At 44.7% G+C, this 13,046-nt stretch overlaps 1 protein-coding gene across 1 annotated transcript; it reads right to left on the bottom strand.

Moving 5' to 3' along the window:
* Positions 1–11,834: 11,834 nt before the first annotated feature.
* Positions 11,835–12,791, bottom strand: LOC141332887 (uncharacterized). The gene has a single exon (XM_073837848.1). It carries the CDS (start codon positions 12,789–12,791, stop codon positions 11,835–11,837), a length of 957 nt encoding a protein of 318 aa, XP_073693949.1.
* Positions 12,792–13,046: the final 255 nt, after the last annotated feature.

Here is a 13,046-nt window from a genome sequence, read left to right as displayed (position 1 = left end):
CAAAACAACCAAACAACAGAGAGCGCAGTGAATCTAATTTTCTTCTTCTTAGGTTTAATGGTGTTAAACACCAAAACTATGTGTCTTGGTGCCACCCGCTGGACTGGAGTGTAAAGCGCCGAAAGGAGGGAAAATAATACGGGGGAAATTAGAGGAGAACAACAAACGAATTATTAGTCAAATAAAATAAAAATAAAAATCACAGCATGTAAATGGAAATGAAAAACAATGAAAATAAGATGTAGCCTAAAATAATAATAATCCTAAGCAAGTTTAACATAAAAAATTGGGTTGTGTCCGTCTAAATATTCGGGACTTAAGACATAACCTGCATGTTATGCAATAAAATAAAATTACATTACCTCCTGTCCAAAGATCGCAATAAGCTTTGTGTTTTTTTTTTGTTTGTTTTTTTTTTTGATAAAAAACAAAGTCTCATCTTTAAAACCATGTATATGATTTATTTATGAAATTGAAATGTTAAATGCTGTTTTGACGCTCTTTGGTGTGGCGTATCCAGGGCCAGATTAACACTTTGTTGTACCCTGGGCAACAATATTCAAGGGCCCCATCATCACGACCCCAGGATCACCATAATATGGTCATATATAGAATATATTATTGTAATATACAGTAAATATACTCAATACTTCAAATCCTAACTGTCATCATATTTTGATTTACAAATATTTAAATGCTCATAGAACTACAAATGCACTATCAAAGACATTCACTCACATATGATGCTATGAAAACAAAACACATCAGCATCTGTACAGTATAATCTGGTAAAATTGACCCACTACATTGAGAGGGAGGGAAGTATCCTCCATTTTCACAAAAAATTAATAGTGTCCTCAATGAAAATGTATTTGGTAATAATACACAATGGACAGTTCCATACAAAAAGAGGTTACTGCATTTTACATTTCACATGAATACTAAAAACTCTTTGGTCAAATCTTTGGTCAATTTGATGTCGAAGAACATGCTTTAACACAAGGATTCACAACAGCCTTTTTCCTTGATATAATAAGCAACCACTTTCAAACCATTTGCCAGTAGCCAACGTTACTTTTTTTCCCGGTACTTTAGCCTACTTTGTGTAAAAACGAAAACATTTATTTCAGTGAAAAATAAGTCCAAAACTCTCTATTTTAACATTTTGAACAATCTTTTGCTTTTTTTTTTTTTTTTTTTTAGAAATTCTTATGTGTTTTAATTTTTCTGATAATCAAATGAAAGCCTAAACATTTATTTATTTTTAATCAAATGAAAAATAAACCCTTTTAATTTTTGGCAAACAGAGGTTTACTGTTAAAATCAATACATGGAAGAAAAATTATATTCAGTTTAAATTATATTCAGTTTAAACGTTTAAATAATAATTGTAGTATTTTTTTCTACAATTAAGTGGCTAATCTTGTTGTAATATTTATTTTTTATCATATATATTGTTTTATGTAAATTATTTAAATAGGAATATATAAACACCTACATTATACTGTACAAAAGGAATACAAGAGTAATGTTGTTGTTACATGTTAAACCGTACTTTTATTTTGACAGGTGTGTACAGTATGATATGATGCTAGTTTTCTTAAATGAAACGGTAAAAGTGACACTCACAGCAGTTTTGGAGATTGAGTTTATCTGTTCATGTGAGATGCAAATGCAAAAAATTAGCAGGAGCGTCACGTGTACTTCAGTATGCGTATATTACAAAATCGCGTCTCCGCCATTCAAACACACAGAGGCAAACGGAACATGCAGGATTAATATTGAAACGGTCTTTTTGCATTTCAGTTTTCACAGACACTAGTCCATATCGCGATTTGAATTAAGTGACAGACCAACTTTTGATTTATTAATCCAAAAATCGTCGAATTCCGTGGCATTCCGCGCTATAGTAAATTCGGTTCTCTTACGAGAGGTCTCTCCTACTGCGTAGCTTACGCTAGGGGAAAATCCTTTCCGCGAGAGATATTGAAGCCAAAAAATTATCCTTAATTTTGTATTAATGTAAAACGCGTTGCCGCGGTGAGCAGACATAGGCGAGGCGTATTGCGTGCCTATTGGCTGCTCCGCAGCAACTGCAGCACCTATCGAGCGAGGCTTGGCGCGATGCCAGCTCCAATGAGTGCATTTCGCGCCTGATACGTCATTTCCCGCCGAAAGTGGCGTGATCCCAGCCTATAAATATCGCTCGCAGGTAGCTACCCTCTGATTTTTTCATCCTTCAAGCGAAGCTCACGCATCGCTGGAGCTGGAGAAGAAGCCGCCGTCGACTGCAAGCATCTCAGCGGGACGAGCCATTGGAGCTGCTGGCCACGCCGCCTTCCGTGCCTTCCTGCTGCGCTTTCCGGCGCCTATATCCTTTATAATCCTTTATAATCTACAGTGTGTGTCGCCGCTGCGATACACACTGTTTCTCTAAGAGAGCAAAGTGTCTTTTTAAAGATGCTTTCATACGGCTCGTGCAGATGCCAATGGCGACTCTGGGGACTTGCCTTGCCTTCTTCACTGAGACTGCTCCCCCGCCCGCGCGGTGTCGCGCCGTAAAAAGCGCTGTGCCCAGCGGGCCCCGGACCCTTCCTCCAGCCAACAAAGCTCGCCGGTTCGCCCGCCTGCTTCATCGACCTCGTCAGCCTCTGTTCCGGACGTAAAGCGGCCGCTGTATGCCACCGCTTCCATCGACGCCGCTGACGAGGGGGGCCATGAAGGAGGAAGAGGATTTCCATTTCCCGCCAGAGCGGGAACGCGCATTCTGCTCAGACGCAGCGCTGCGTAGCATGGCCTCTCACCGTTGCTGAGAGGCACCCGTGGTTAACGGTTTCTGATGTTTTTCTCGTCCGGCCGCCGCCCCGCCAGACGCGGCCCGCGGCCCAGGATTGAGTTGAAACCTGAGCCTCCAAAATCGTCCTAGCAACTAGGAAAACGACGGTGTACGAGTCCCGCTGTTGCCGTTCCCCCACCAAAGTTATTCGCTCGTCCAGTCCCAGGAAATGTGACTGTTCCAGTGTTTTCTGCAGCCAACAAACCGGCTCCGTCGCCCGTTTGCCTGCACACAAAAGTCGTTCCCACGGCTACACAGATAAACTCCCAATAAAGTGTATTATCTGGTGTCCCGGCCACGGCCGATGGTGTTTCACGTGTTGTAAGAATATGCCCACTAACCAGTGCTCATCTCTACACACAAGCACAGCGCACATAAAATCGACTAATAAAAATCGTGCCCACAGACACCACATTATGCACTGTTGGTTTCTGTAAAAACGAAACCAACAGTGCATTAACTCTATGCTTTGGGGTGTTACATGTGCCCGCTTCACAGTGCTCACAGACACCTCATTATGCACGTCAACCGGTTTCTGTTAAAACGAAACCAACAGTGACTTCGCTCTGTGCAGGCGAACGTTGTTTTGGAGTGTTAAATGTGCCCGCTTCACAGTGCTCACAGACACCTCATTATGCACGTCAACCGGTTTCTGTAAAAACGAAACCAGGAGTGCGTTCGCTCTATGCAGGCGAACGCTGTTTGGAGTGTTGAATGCCGGTGCGCGAGTCCCGCGGCTGCCAGACTCCCACCGAAAGTATTCGCTCGCTCAGCTCCAAGAAATGTGGCTGTTCCAGCGTTATCCGCAGTCATCAAGCCGGCGCTGCAGCCTGCTTGTCTGCACTCAAGAGCCGTTCTCACGGCTACCCAATTAAATCCTCAAAGGAGTGTATTTTCGGGTGTTCCGGCCATAGCCGAAGGTGTTTTGTGTGTAGCTCGCATGCACATACACATGAGCACATCCTGTCATACAAAACCCGCGCACATAAAGTCGACCCGAATCGGCTGCGCTTCACATGTGATAAATGTGCCCACCCCAGAGTGCCCACACATATCACATCAGGCAGGTCTTACGGTTTCTGTAAAAACGAACCGGACGACGCCCCGTCTACACGGCTAAAGGCTGCGCTGAGTGTGTTGAATGTGCCCGTTACTACGCAACCACATATACACACAAAGATAGCAGTCCCCGCGGTCAGTGTACCCCGAGCCTCGAATGTCACAGTCACTCGTGCGTCACAACGCACCGAAGCGACTCCGTTATTGACAGATCGGAGCGCGCTTCGCACCTACCCCCTTGCGTTACAGGTAAATGCATGGGAAAAGCTCCCAGGGGTTTCACAATGGGTGCTGGACATTATTAAAGGAGGCTATTCGCTACAGTTTCACCGACTTCGCATGTGGTATATGTGCCCACCCCAGAGTGCCCACACATATTACATCAGGCAGGTCTTACGGTTTCTGTAAACCGGACGACGCCCAGTCTACGCGGCTAAAAGCTGCATCGAGTGTGTTAAATGTGCCCGTTACCACGCAACCACATATACACACAGAGAAAGCAGTCCCCGCGGTCAGCGTACCCCGAGCCTTGCATGTCACAGACACCGAAGCGGCTCCGTTAGTAACAGATCGGAGCGCGCTTCGCACCCACCCCCTCGCATTACATGCAGATGCATGGGAAAAACTCCCAGGGGTCTCAAAATGGGTGCTGGACATTATAAAGAAAGGCTATTCGCTCCAGTTTCGACGACGCCCTCGCCGTTACACGGCGCGCGTCGAGACCACGATAAAGGCAGATGCAGCACACCTGCTACGAGCCGAAGTGACCACTAGATCTAAGGCAACTGAACAAAGCGCTAGTGAAGCGAAAGTTCAGAATGCTCACAACCAAGAAAATCCTCGCACAAGTGTGCCGAGGAGACTGGTTTGTGTCAGTGGATCTGAAAGACGCGTATTTTCAAATACAGATAGCGTCGCGCCACAGGCGATTTTTGAGATTCGCCTTCGAGGGCCAAGCTTATCAGTACACAGTCCGGCCATTCGGTTTGTCCCTAGCACCCCGTACATTTACGAAGTGCATGGACGCAGCGCTCGCCCCGCTCAGACAGAAAGGCGTGCGAATACTGAATTATTTGGACGATTGGCTGATTTTAGCGCAATCTCACTCAATGCTCAGGGAACACACGACCATGTTACTCGATCACCTCGAGAACTTGGGTTTGAAAGTCAATTGGGAGAAAAGCTCGCTGAACCCCAGCCAGAATATCTCCTTCCTGGGCATAGAATTGGACTCGCTGGCAATGACAGCGAAGCTTTCGTCAGTGCGCGCGCTGAACGTTCAGAGCGCAGTGAGCGCGCTCTGCCGCAGCAAGTCTGCCCCGCTCAAGACCTTTCAAAGAGTGTTAGGTCTTATGGCTTCAGCATCATCAGTTCTACAGTTAGGGGTGCTTTGCATGCGCCCACTGCAGTTCTGGCTGAAAGCGCGCGTGGCGCGCCGAGCGTGGGCGTCCGGTCGACTCCGTCTCACGATCGATCAGAGTTGCGTTACAGCCCTGATGCCGTGGAGAGCAGCCGACTGGTACCGAAAAGGTGTCACTCTAGAGAGACCCTCGAGGGTGAAAGTAGTGTCCACGGACGCGTCCACCTCGGGATGGGGGGCGCTGCTAGAGGGCAGACCGGCGTTCGGCCTATGGTCAGAACGAGAGAAGTCACTGCACATCAACTGCCTCGAAATGATAGCAGTGGAGAATGCGCTGACATATTTTCTTCCCCTATTGAAGGGAAGTCATGTATTAGTCCGCTCCGACAACACATCGGTAGTGGCTTACATAAATCGCCAGGGCGGACTCAGGTCCAGAAACCTGCATGCACTTGTAGAACGCCTTCTGGTATGGGCTCATCGCAACCTGTGCTCGCTGAGGGCAGCGCACGTGCGGGGGACCCTAAATGTAGGACCAGACAGACGGTCCAGGAACAATGTTCCGGCGGGCGAATGGTCGCTGCACCCTCAAACGGTGCAGCTATTATGGAAGGTATTCGGCAGAGCGGAGATAGATCTATTTGCATCTCAGGACAACGCTCATTGCCCATAATTCTTTTCCAAAGCCAAGGACGCACTAGTCCTCCGCCGTCCTCTTTATGCTTTTCCCCCGGTCTCTCTCCTACCTCAGGTGATAGAGAGGGTGAAAGAGGAAAAGTGTGCAATTCTGCTGATAGCGCCGTTTTGGGGAAACCAGACTTGGTTCCCAGCGCTGATGCAGATGACGAGCATCGCACCGTGGCCAATACCTGTGAGGAGAGACCTCCTCTCGCAGGCGGGCGGCGTGATCTGGCACCCCCATCCCGAGCTGTGGTCCCTTCATGTATGGGTCACCAGGGAATATATGATGAACTCCCCACAGGAGTGATATCAACGATCACACAGGCTAGAGCTCCATCTACTAGACGGCTCTATGCCTCGAAGTGGTCGATATTTGCGGACTGGTGCACAGCCCGCGGATCCACACCCACAGACTGTGGTGTGACAGATGTACTTTCTTTCCTACAAGAGCTGCTGGACAAGGGCAGGGCCCCGTCCACGCTCAAAGTTTATGTGGCGGCCATAGCAGCGTTCTCGAGGACAACGCTAGGTCAGTCAATAGGGAGGAACGATTTAATCATACGCTTCCTTAAAGGAGCTAAGAGGTTAAATCCACCCAGACCGCCTTCAGTCCCAACATGGGACCTTTCTGTGGTGTTGGACGCTATGAAGAGCGAACCATTTGAACCACTACAGGCGGCTGAATTAAAATATCTGTCTCTTAAGGCTATATTCCTACTAGCGCTTGCTTCAGTGAAGCGCGTAGGAGACTTGCACGCGCTTTCAGTGGGCGCGACATGCATGGAGTTTGGACCCAACGACTCAAAAGTCATACTCAAACCCAAGCACGGATACGTGCCAAAGTCTATTAACACACCGTTTCGAGCACAGGTCATCGCACTGTCTGCTCTACCGGCTGTGGATGAAGAGGCTGACGCGAGACTCTTATGTCCAGTTAGAGCGCTAAGAGTCTATGTGTCACGCACGTCTGCTTTTAGACAGACAGAACAGCTGTTCGTCTCGTTTTACGGGCATTCTAAGGGAATGTCTGCGTCAAAACAGACTCTATCCAGATGGATAGTGGATGCTATTGCACTGGCGTACGAGTCCAAAGGCAGGCAATGCCCGCTGGGTGTCAGAGCACATTCCACGAGGGGCGTGGCCTCGTCGTGGGCTTGGTCGAGTGGGATCGACTTGCAAGATATTTGTACGGCGGCAGGCTGGGCCTCTCCGTCTACATTTATAAGATTCTACAACCTGGAGGTTCCTGCCCTACAGGCCAAACTGCTGTCGGTCTAGATATTAACAGATATCTAGACCCATGTTCCAAGTTTATCCAGGCCGTTTACCTGCCCGGATACACCAGGAGCCAGTGTTTTAGTGTTTTTAATCCCCTTATACGTTTAAACACTATATGAACCCCGGGCTATGGCCCTAGGGTCTATGGTATCAGATCTTGGCATGCACGACGTTTTACAGGGCGTTCCCCTAGCGTAAGCTACGCAGTAGGAGAGACCTCTCGTAAGAGAACGTACTCGGTTACTAACGTAACCTCGGTTCTCTCAGAGAGGGAACGAGTACTGCGTACCTTGCCGTGCAAGCGTGTGCTCTGGGCGCTTTTATGATGAAAAAACCAGAGGGTAGCTACCTGCGAGCGATATTTATAGGCTGGGATCACGCCACTTTCGGCGGGAGATGACGTATCAGGCGCGAAATGCACTCATTGGAGCTGGCATCGCGCCAAGCCTCGCTCGATAGGTGCTGCAGTTGCTGCGGAGCAGCCAATAGGCACGCAATACGCCTCGCCTATGTCTGCTCACCGCGGCAACGCGTTTTACATTAATACAAAATTAAGGATAATTTTTTGGCTTCAATATCTCTCGCGGAAAGGATTTTCCCCTAGCGTAAGCTACGCAGTACTCGTTCCCTCTCTGAGAGAACCGAGGTTACGTTAGTAACCGAGTACGTTTTTATGAATGGAGTGCGCGATCCCGTCCGTGTTTTCGCTGAGGAGACGCGCGACTATGTAGAGACAGAAATGACATGCCTTCGTGTAAATAAGATAAATAACATAATGCAATTTATTTTGCTCTTGCCCTTGCTGTCCTGGGCCCTTTAGATGTCGTGGGCCCCTGGGCAATTGCCCAGTTGCCCGTATGGTTAATCCGGGCTTGGGCGTATCCCATACGGAACTGCAATATATTCACATACATGTGAAACATTGTTGAATATATTGAAATATATTTAAAAAATATATTTTCCAAATGCATTAAATTCCTAACTAAAAATGTTCTCTAAAGTTTTGAATGTATAAATGTATGTACATATATGTGACAATATTTCATGTTTTATGAAAAAAAATGTATTAATTAAATTATATTAAATTATTAAAATATTATACATTAAACGAAAATTGCAAATTGCATGGGCACCAGAAGCAAAAAAAAAAGGTATTGCCCCACTATATATATATACATATTGTGTGTGTGTATATATATATAAACTAGGAACAAGGAAAAAACAGACAAACAGTCCAAAAACCTGACAGCGGAAGTGGTCGAATGTGGCATAATAAAATCTCTTTCGAGCTGTGTGTTGCACTCGTCCTTAATTAGCAAAACGTATTTAATAATCCAACGGGAACACAGGGTGGTAACAATAATGTCCGACAAAGCATGAGGGTGAGCACACACATTAAATAGACAGACTGATTAAATTTTAGTTGTTGATGTCCTTAAGAATATATATCTGCAGTATAAGTGCCAAAATCCATCTCAATATATTTTTACAGCTCCTTTTTTAGGAGCTCTGTCAAGAACAGGGCCCGTATCCCTAAAGATTCTGAGAATCCTCTCAGAGAGCTCCTAACTTAACCTAAAAATTCCTTGCCAGGAGTTTCAGCTTAGAAGTGATTCCAGAACATTTTCAGTGAACTCTGAGCAAGGAATGGATGGAAAATCCTATCTTATGCCTCGTTTCCACTGAGCGGTACGGTACGGTACGGAACGGTACGCATTTATTTGCGTTTCCACTATCAAAAGTTGTGAATGGTACCAAAATGCCGAACTGTACCGTACCACTTTTTGGGTACCCTTCCGTTGTGGTACCTAGCACAGTGGAACGGTACTAAAGGGTGGAGCTAGACTCACTGCAGAGCGTTGATTGGTTGACAGAGAATCGTCACTTGCGCGTGCTACAGAACGACAACTCAACACAAGAGGCGCCATTTTTAAAACACACACAACACCTTGCAAAACAATGCCGCCGCGAAACATAACATCACCATGGTCGACCCAGGAGGTGCAGACCTTCCTTGGTATCATCGGTGAAGAAAGGGTGCAAAGGGAACTCGATGGCATGGTGAGGAACGAAAAGGTTTTTAAGCATGTTTCTGAGAGGATGGCTGCCGATGGTTTCCAGCGGACGCCCGAGCAGTGCCGCGTTAAAAATAAGAAACTGAGGAGTGACTATCGTAAAGTGAAAGACCACAACAGCCGGAGTGGTGTTCAAAGAAAGAATTGGAAGTGGTTAGATATGATGGACGCCATCTACGGACACAGACCGGCGAGTTTGGGAAGAGAAGGAGGCATCGATGCGGCTACCTCGTTGCTGGAGTCGATGATGGAGCCTGCCGGTAAGTTCTTATAACATATAGCTGCTAGTTGTGAAAAAGTATTCAACGATCACGGGAAAGCTTACTGTCAATGCACAACTTTTGAGCAAGTCTGTTGTTTGTTGGTTGTTTGCCAGCCAGAGAGGTATCAACCAATAATTTGCAAGCTAGCAAGACGCTAGTTTATTAGCCAGTGGTGGACGGAGTTCATATCCAATAACGTTACTTGTACAGATACCCTAATAAAATACTACTATTCTACTACTATTTACTATTACTACTAAACATATTCTACTAAATAGCTATTAAAGAGAGATGGGTCTAATGATAGATGATAGGGTCTAATCAGTCTGAAAATTATTGTGAAGATATGGTTGTCTAGATGTGAATTATGTCCACATTCAATGGGCTTAAACAGTACAGCAATGTTGCTGGGTAAAAATACTTTGGAATGTAGTGCAGTTAAAGTTTCTCAAAATAAAATTACTCGGATAAAATATAGATACATGAAAAATGTACGTACAGTATCAAAGAAAAAATGCTTTGTTACGGACTTCTGCTGTAATTGGCTACCCACTACAATGTTGTATGTTCTGTATTTGTTATGTCGAACCATATTGTTGCAGATTGTGTAATTAACGTGACTTGTGTAACTTTTCAGTTGAGGATCCTAGCTGTCAGTAGGAAATAGAGGGACTTGACGAGATTTCCACCCTTGAAAGCTCAAGTTCGCCTGCCAGGACATCGACACCACCACCAGAATCTGCGCCATCAACTTCTAGTGAACCCCGGCTTACAACTAACGGTAAGATATGCATACCAGAGTGAAAAGTTACACACTGACATATATATTATTAATATTATTGCAGTATTTATACAGTATTATATGGACATTGAATTGTAGTACTGTAGATGTGTCCCCTTTAGATTGTTTGGGTCATCACAAGAATAAAAATGCTTTGCTAAACAACCAACATTCTTGTCTGTTTTGCATTCCAGGCAAGAGGAAAAGGGGGCAACAGGATGTTGTTGCGGCCCTGGTTGAGATGCAGGCAGCTGATGAGAGGATGGAGGACCGTCGTGATCGGCGCTTCGAAATGATGCTGGACGATGCCCGTGAGGCCAGGCAGCATGAGGCTGAAATAACTCGGCAACACATGGAGCAGTCTGCAAGCTTCAATCAGGCCTTCCTCGGCACACTCAGTCAGCTGGTGCAGGCGTTGAACAGTCGCCGTGACCCTGTGCCATGATACAGCCACTAGTGCTTTTGCACACAGCACTTTACACCAGTTTACTTGTTTGTGCACTTTTGTTTACTTTTTTTGCACTTGTTTAGTTTACTTTTTGTTTGCACATCTTTTTTCTGTTGTTGCACAGCACATTGTACTGAAGCATTTGTCTGACTTTTAAATTAAAGTACTTTTTCATTATCTCATGTGTCTTATGCGTTCAGTGGCCATCTCACAGGCTTCCTCCCTTACCCATTCTATAAATTGATGTCATTTTTTCACATTTGAAAAAGCTAAATCATGGTGTTCAGAATTAATTGCAAATTACAGATGAAAATCTTTGACAAATACTTCAGACACAAATATTAAATTAGCTCTCATTTATATATTCAAGATATCTGAAATATCTCGAGACTTCGACATAGACAGCAGGAAAAATGAGCTCAGATTAATTGATTAATTGTTCAGTTATGATGTTCGAAGTAAAAAAAAAAGTTAAATGTATTCAAATATAATATAATGTATATTCAAAATTTTTCAAAACAGTTTTAAAAAATGGTTAAAAAACATTTTCATTAAATCATATCTTCAGATATATATTTTTGGGAATATTTGACAAATGTTGATATTACAGTTTGTACCTGAATCTTTGTTGTTTTTCATAGTGTGATTTTTGAGGAATTGTATTGAATCCTTAATCAATACAATTCCTCAAATTTGACCCGAACCATAAGGGGAGTGCACAAAATTCCAACTTAATAATGGCCATTCGGTAGATTATGCTTACCTTGAACATACAAAATAGTTTGTAATGTGTTACTTTACATTTACAATAGCTAATCTTCAAATATTTTACTCTAAAAATCATATTTGAGTACAAAATAACCTATTGCAAACAAAATCTGAATTCATTTATTTTTACATGGGTATTTCAGAGAGAAATAATTACTCCTTTTACAAAATTTGAAGAGGCGGATTTATTTGTTAAAAAGATTTATTTGTGTCCAAAACAATATCAGTCAAAACATAAACAAAACAACAATTTACACAGGTGTGCCTTTGATAACTACAACAGATTTAACTGTTCAAATACCGCATCAGACCCTCACGTACATCCTCGCCTTCCTCTTCTGCACCCTGTGCCAGTGGCACCACAGGCTCTGCAGCAACAGGTGTGTCCCATTCGTGCTGGTAATCCTCTCCATGTCTTTCACAAAGATTGTGCAGAGCACAACAAGTCAACACCATGGATTTCACCAGTTCAATGTCGCTGTCATTCCTCTTCATAAGGCACCGCCACCTCCCTTTGAGTCTCCCAAAAGCATTTTCTACCACCACCCGAGCCCTGCACACTTTCTTGTTGTAGGTCAGTTGTTCTGCTGTCAGCCGGCCATTGTCAGGGAATGGTTTTAGGAGCCAATTCTGCAAAGGATAGGCAGAGTCTCCTAGCACATAATAGCCAGCATTCACCCCACTGATGTTCCTGGTGCAAGCTGGGTAAAGGCTTTCACGCTCAACTAACTCCCAAAATGTGGACAGTCTCAGAACCCGAGCATCATGCAAACTTCCAGCCATTCCTGCATATACACTCCAAAATAGTCCTTTTCCATCGACTACTCCTTGCAGGATGATGGAATGCCAGCCTTTTCTATTGAAGTAATCGCAGTGGTACTCCTTTGGCGCTATTATGGGTATGTGTGACCCATCAATGGCACCAACACACTGCGGAAGCCCCCATCGGTTCTCAAAGTAGGCTGCCATCTTTTTAAGCTTCTGCTGGTCAGGAAAACATATCTGTTCTGGAACTAACAACGTGCAAGCGGCCTTGCAGAATTCCTGGACGCACCGACACACTGTTGTTTTGCTGACTCCAAAAAGATGGCCAATACTTCTGTAGTCGCTGTTGGTTGCCAGCTTCCATAGTGCAATGGCAACTCTTTTCTTAAGGGGAACACACACTCTGAAGTTTGTGTCCTGCTTTTCCATTGCTGGATGCAGCATGGCACAAAGGAACAGAAATGTCTCTTCAGACATCCTGAAGTTGTGCACCCACTGTGTGTGTGTGAATCCTGGAACGATCACATCCCACCAGTCATTTGAGCGGCTGAAAGTCCAAATGGTTGGTCTGCTGCGCCGAATTTGCACCAGACTGATTATCTAAAAAAAAAAACATATAGCAAATATAATGTTAATATAATGTATCAGTGATGGTGGTTGTGGTCAGGTCTTTTAATTAAAAGTACAATTATCATAGGCCGGCTGAAACAATACATAGTCTACAGGAAATTA

This window comes from Garra rufa, chromosome 4, assembly GCF_049309525.1.
Source record: "Garra rufa chromosome 4, GarRuf1.0, whole genome shotgun sequence".
Lineage (NCBI taxonomy): Eukaryota > Metazoa > Chordata > Actinopteri > Cypriniformes > Cyprinidae > Garra > Garra rufa.
The sequence above is the reverse complement of the archived record's forward strand: the minus strand, read 5'-3'. Positions and strand labels throughout refer to the sequence as shown.

Coding starts and splice junctions, on each gene's coding strand:
- LOC141332887 (XM_073837848.1), bottom strand. CDS start 12,791: ATGTCTGAAGAGACATTTCTGTTCCTTTGTGCCATGCTGCATCCAGCA.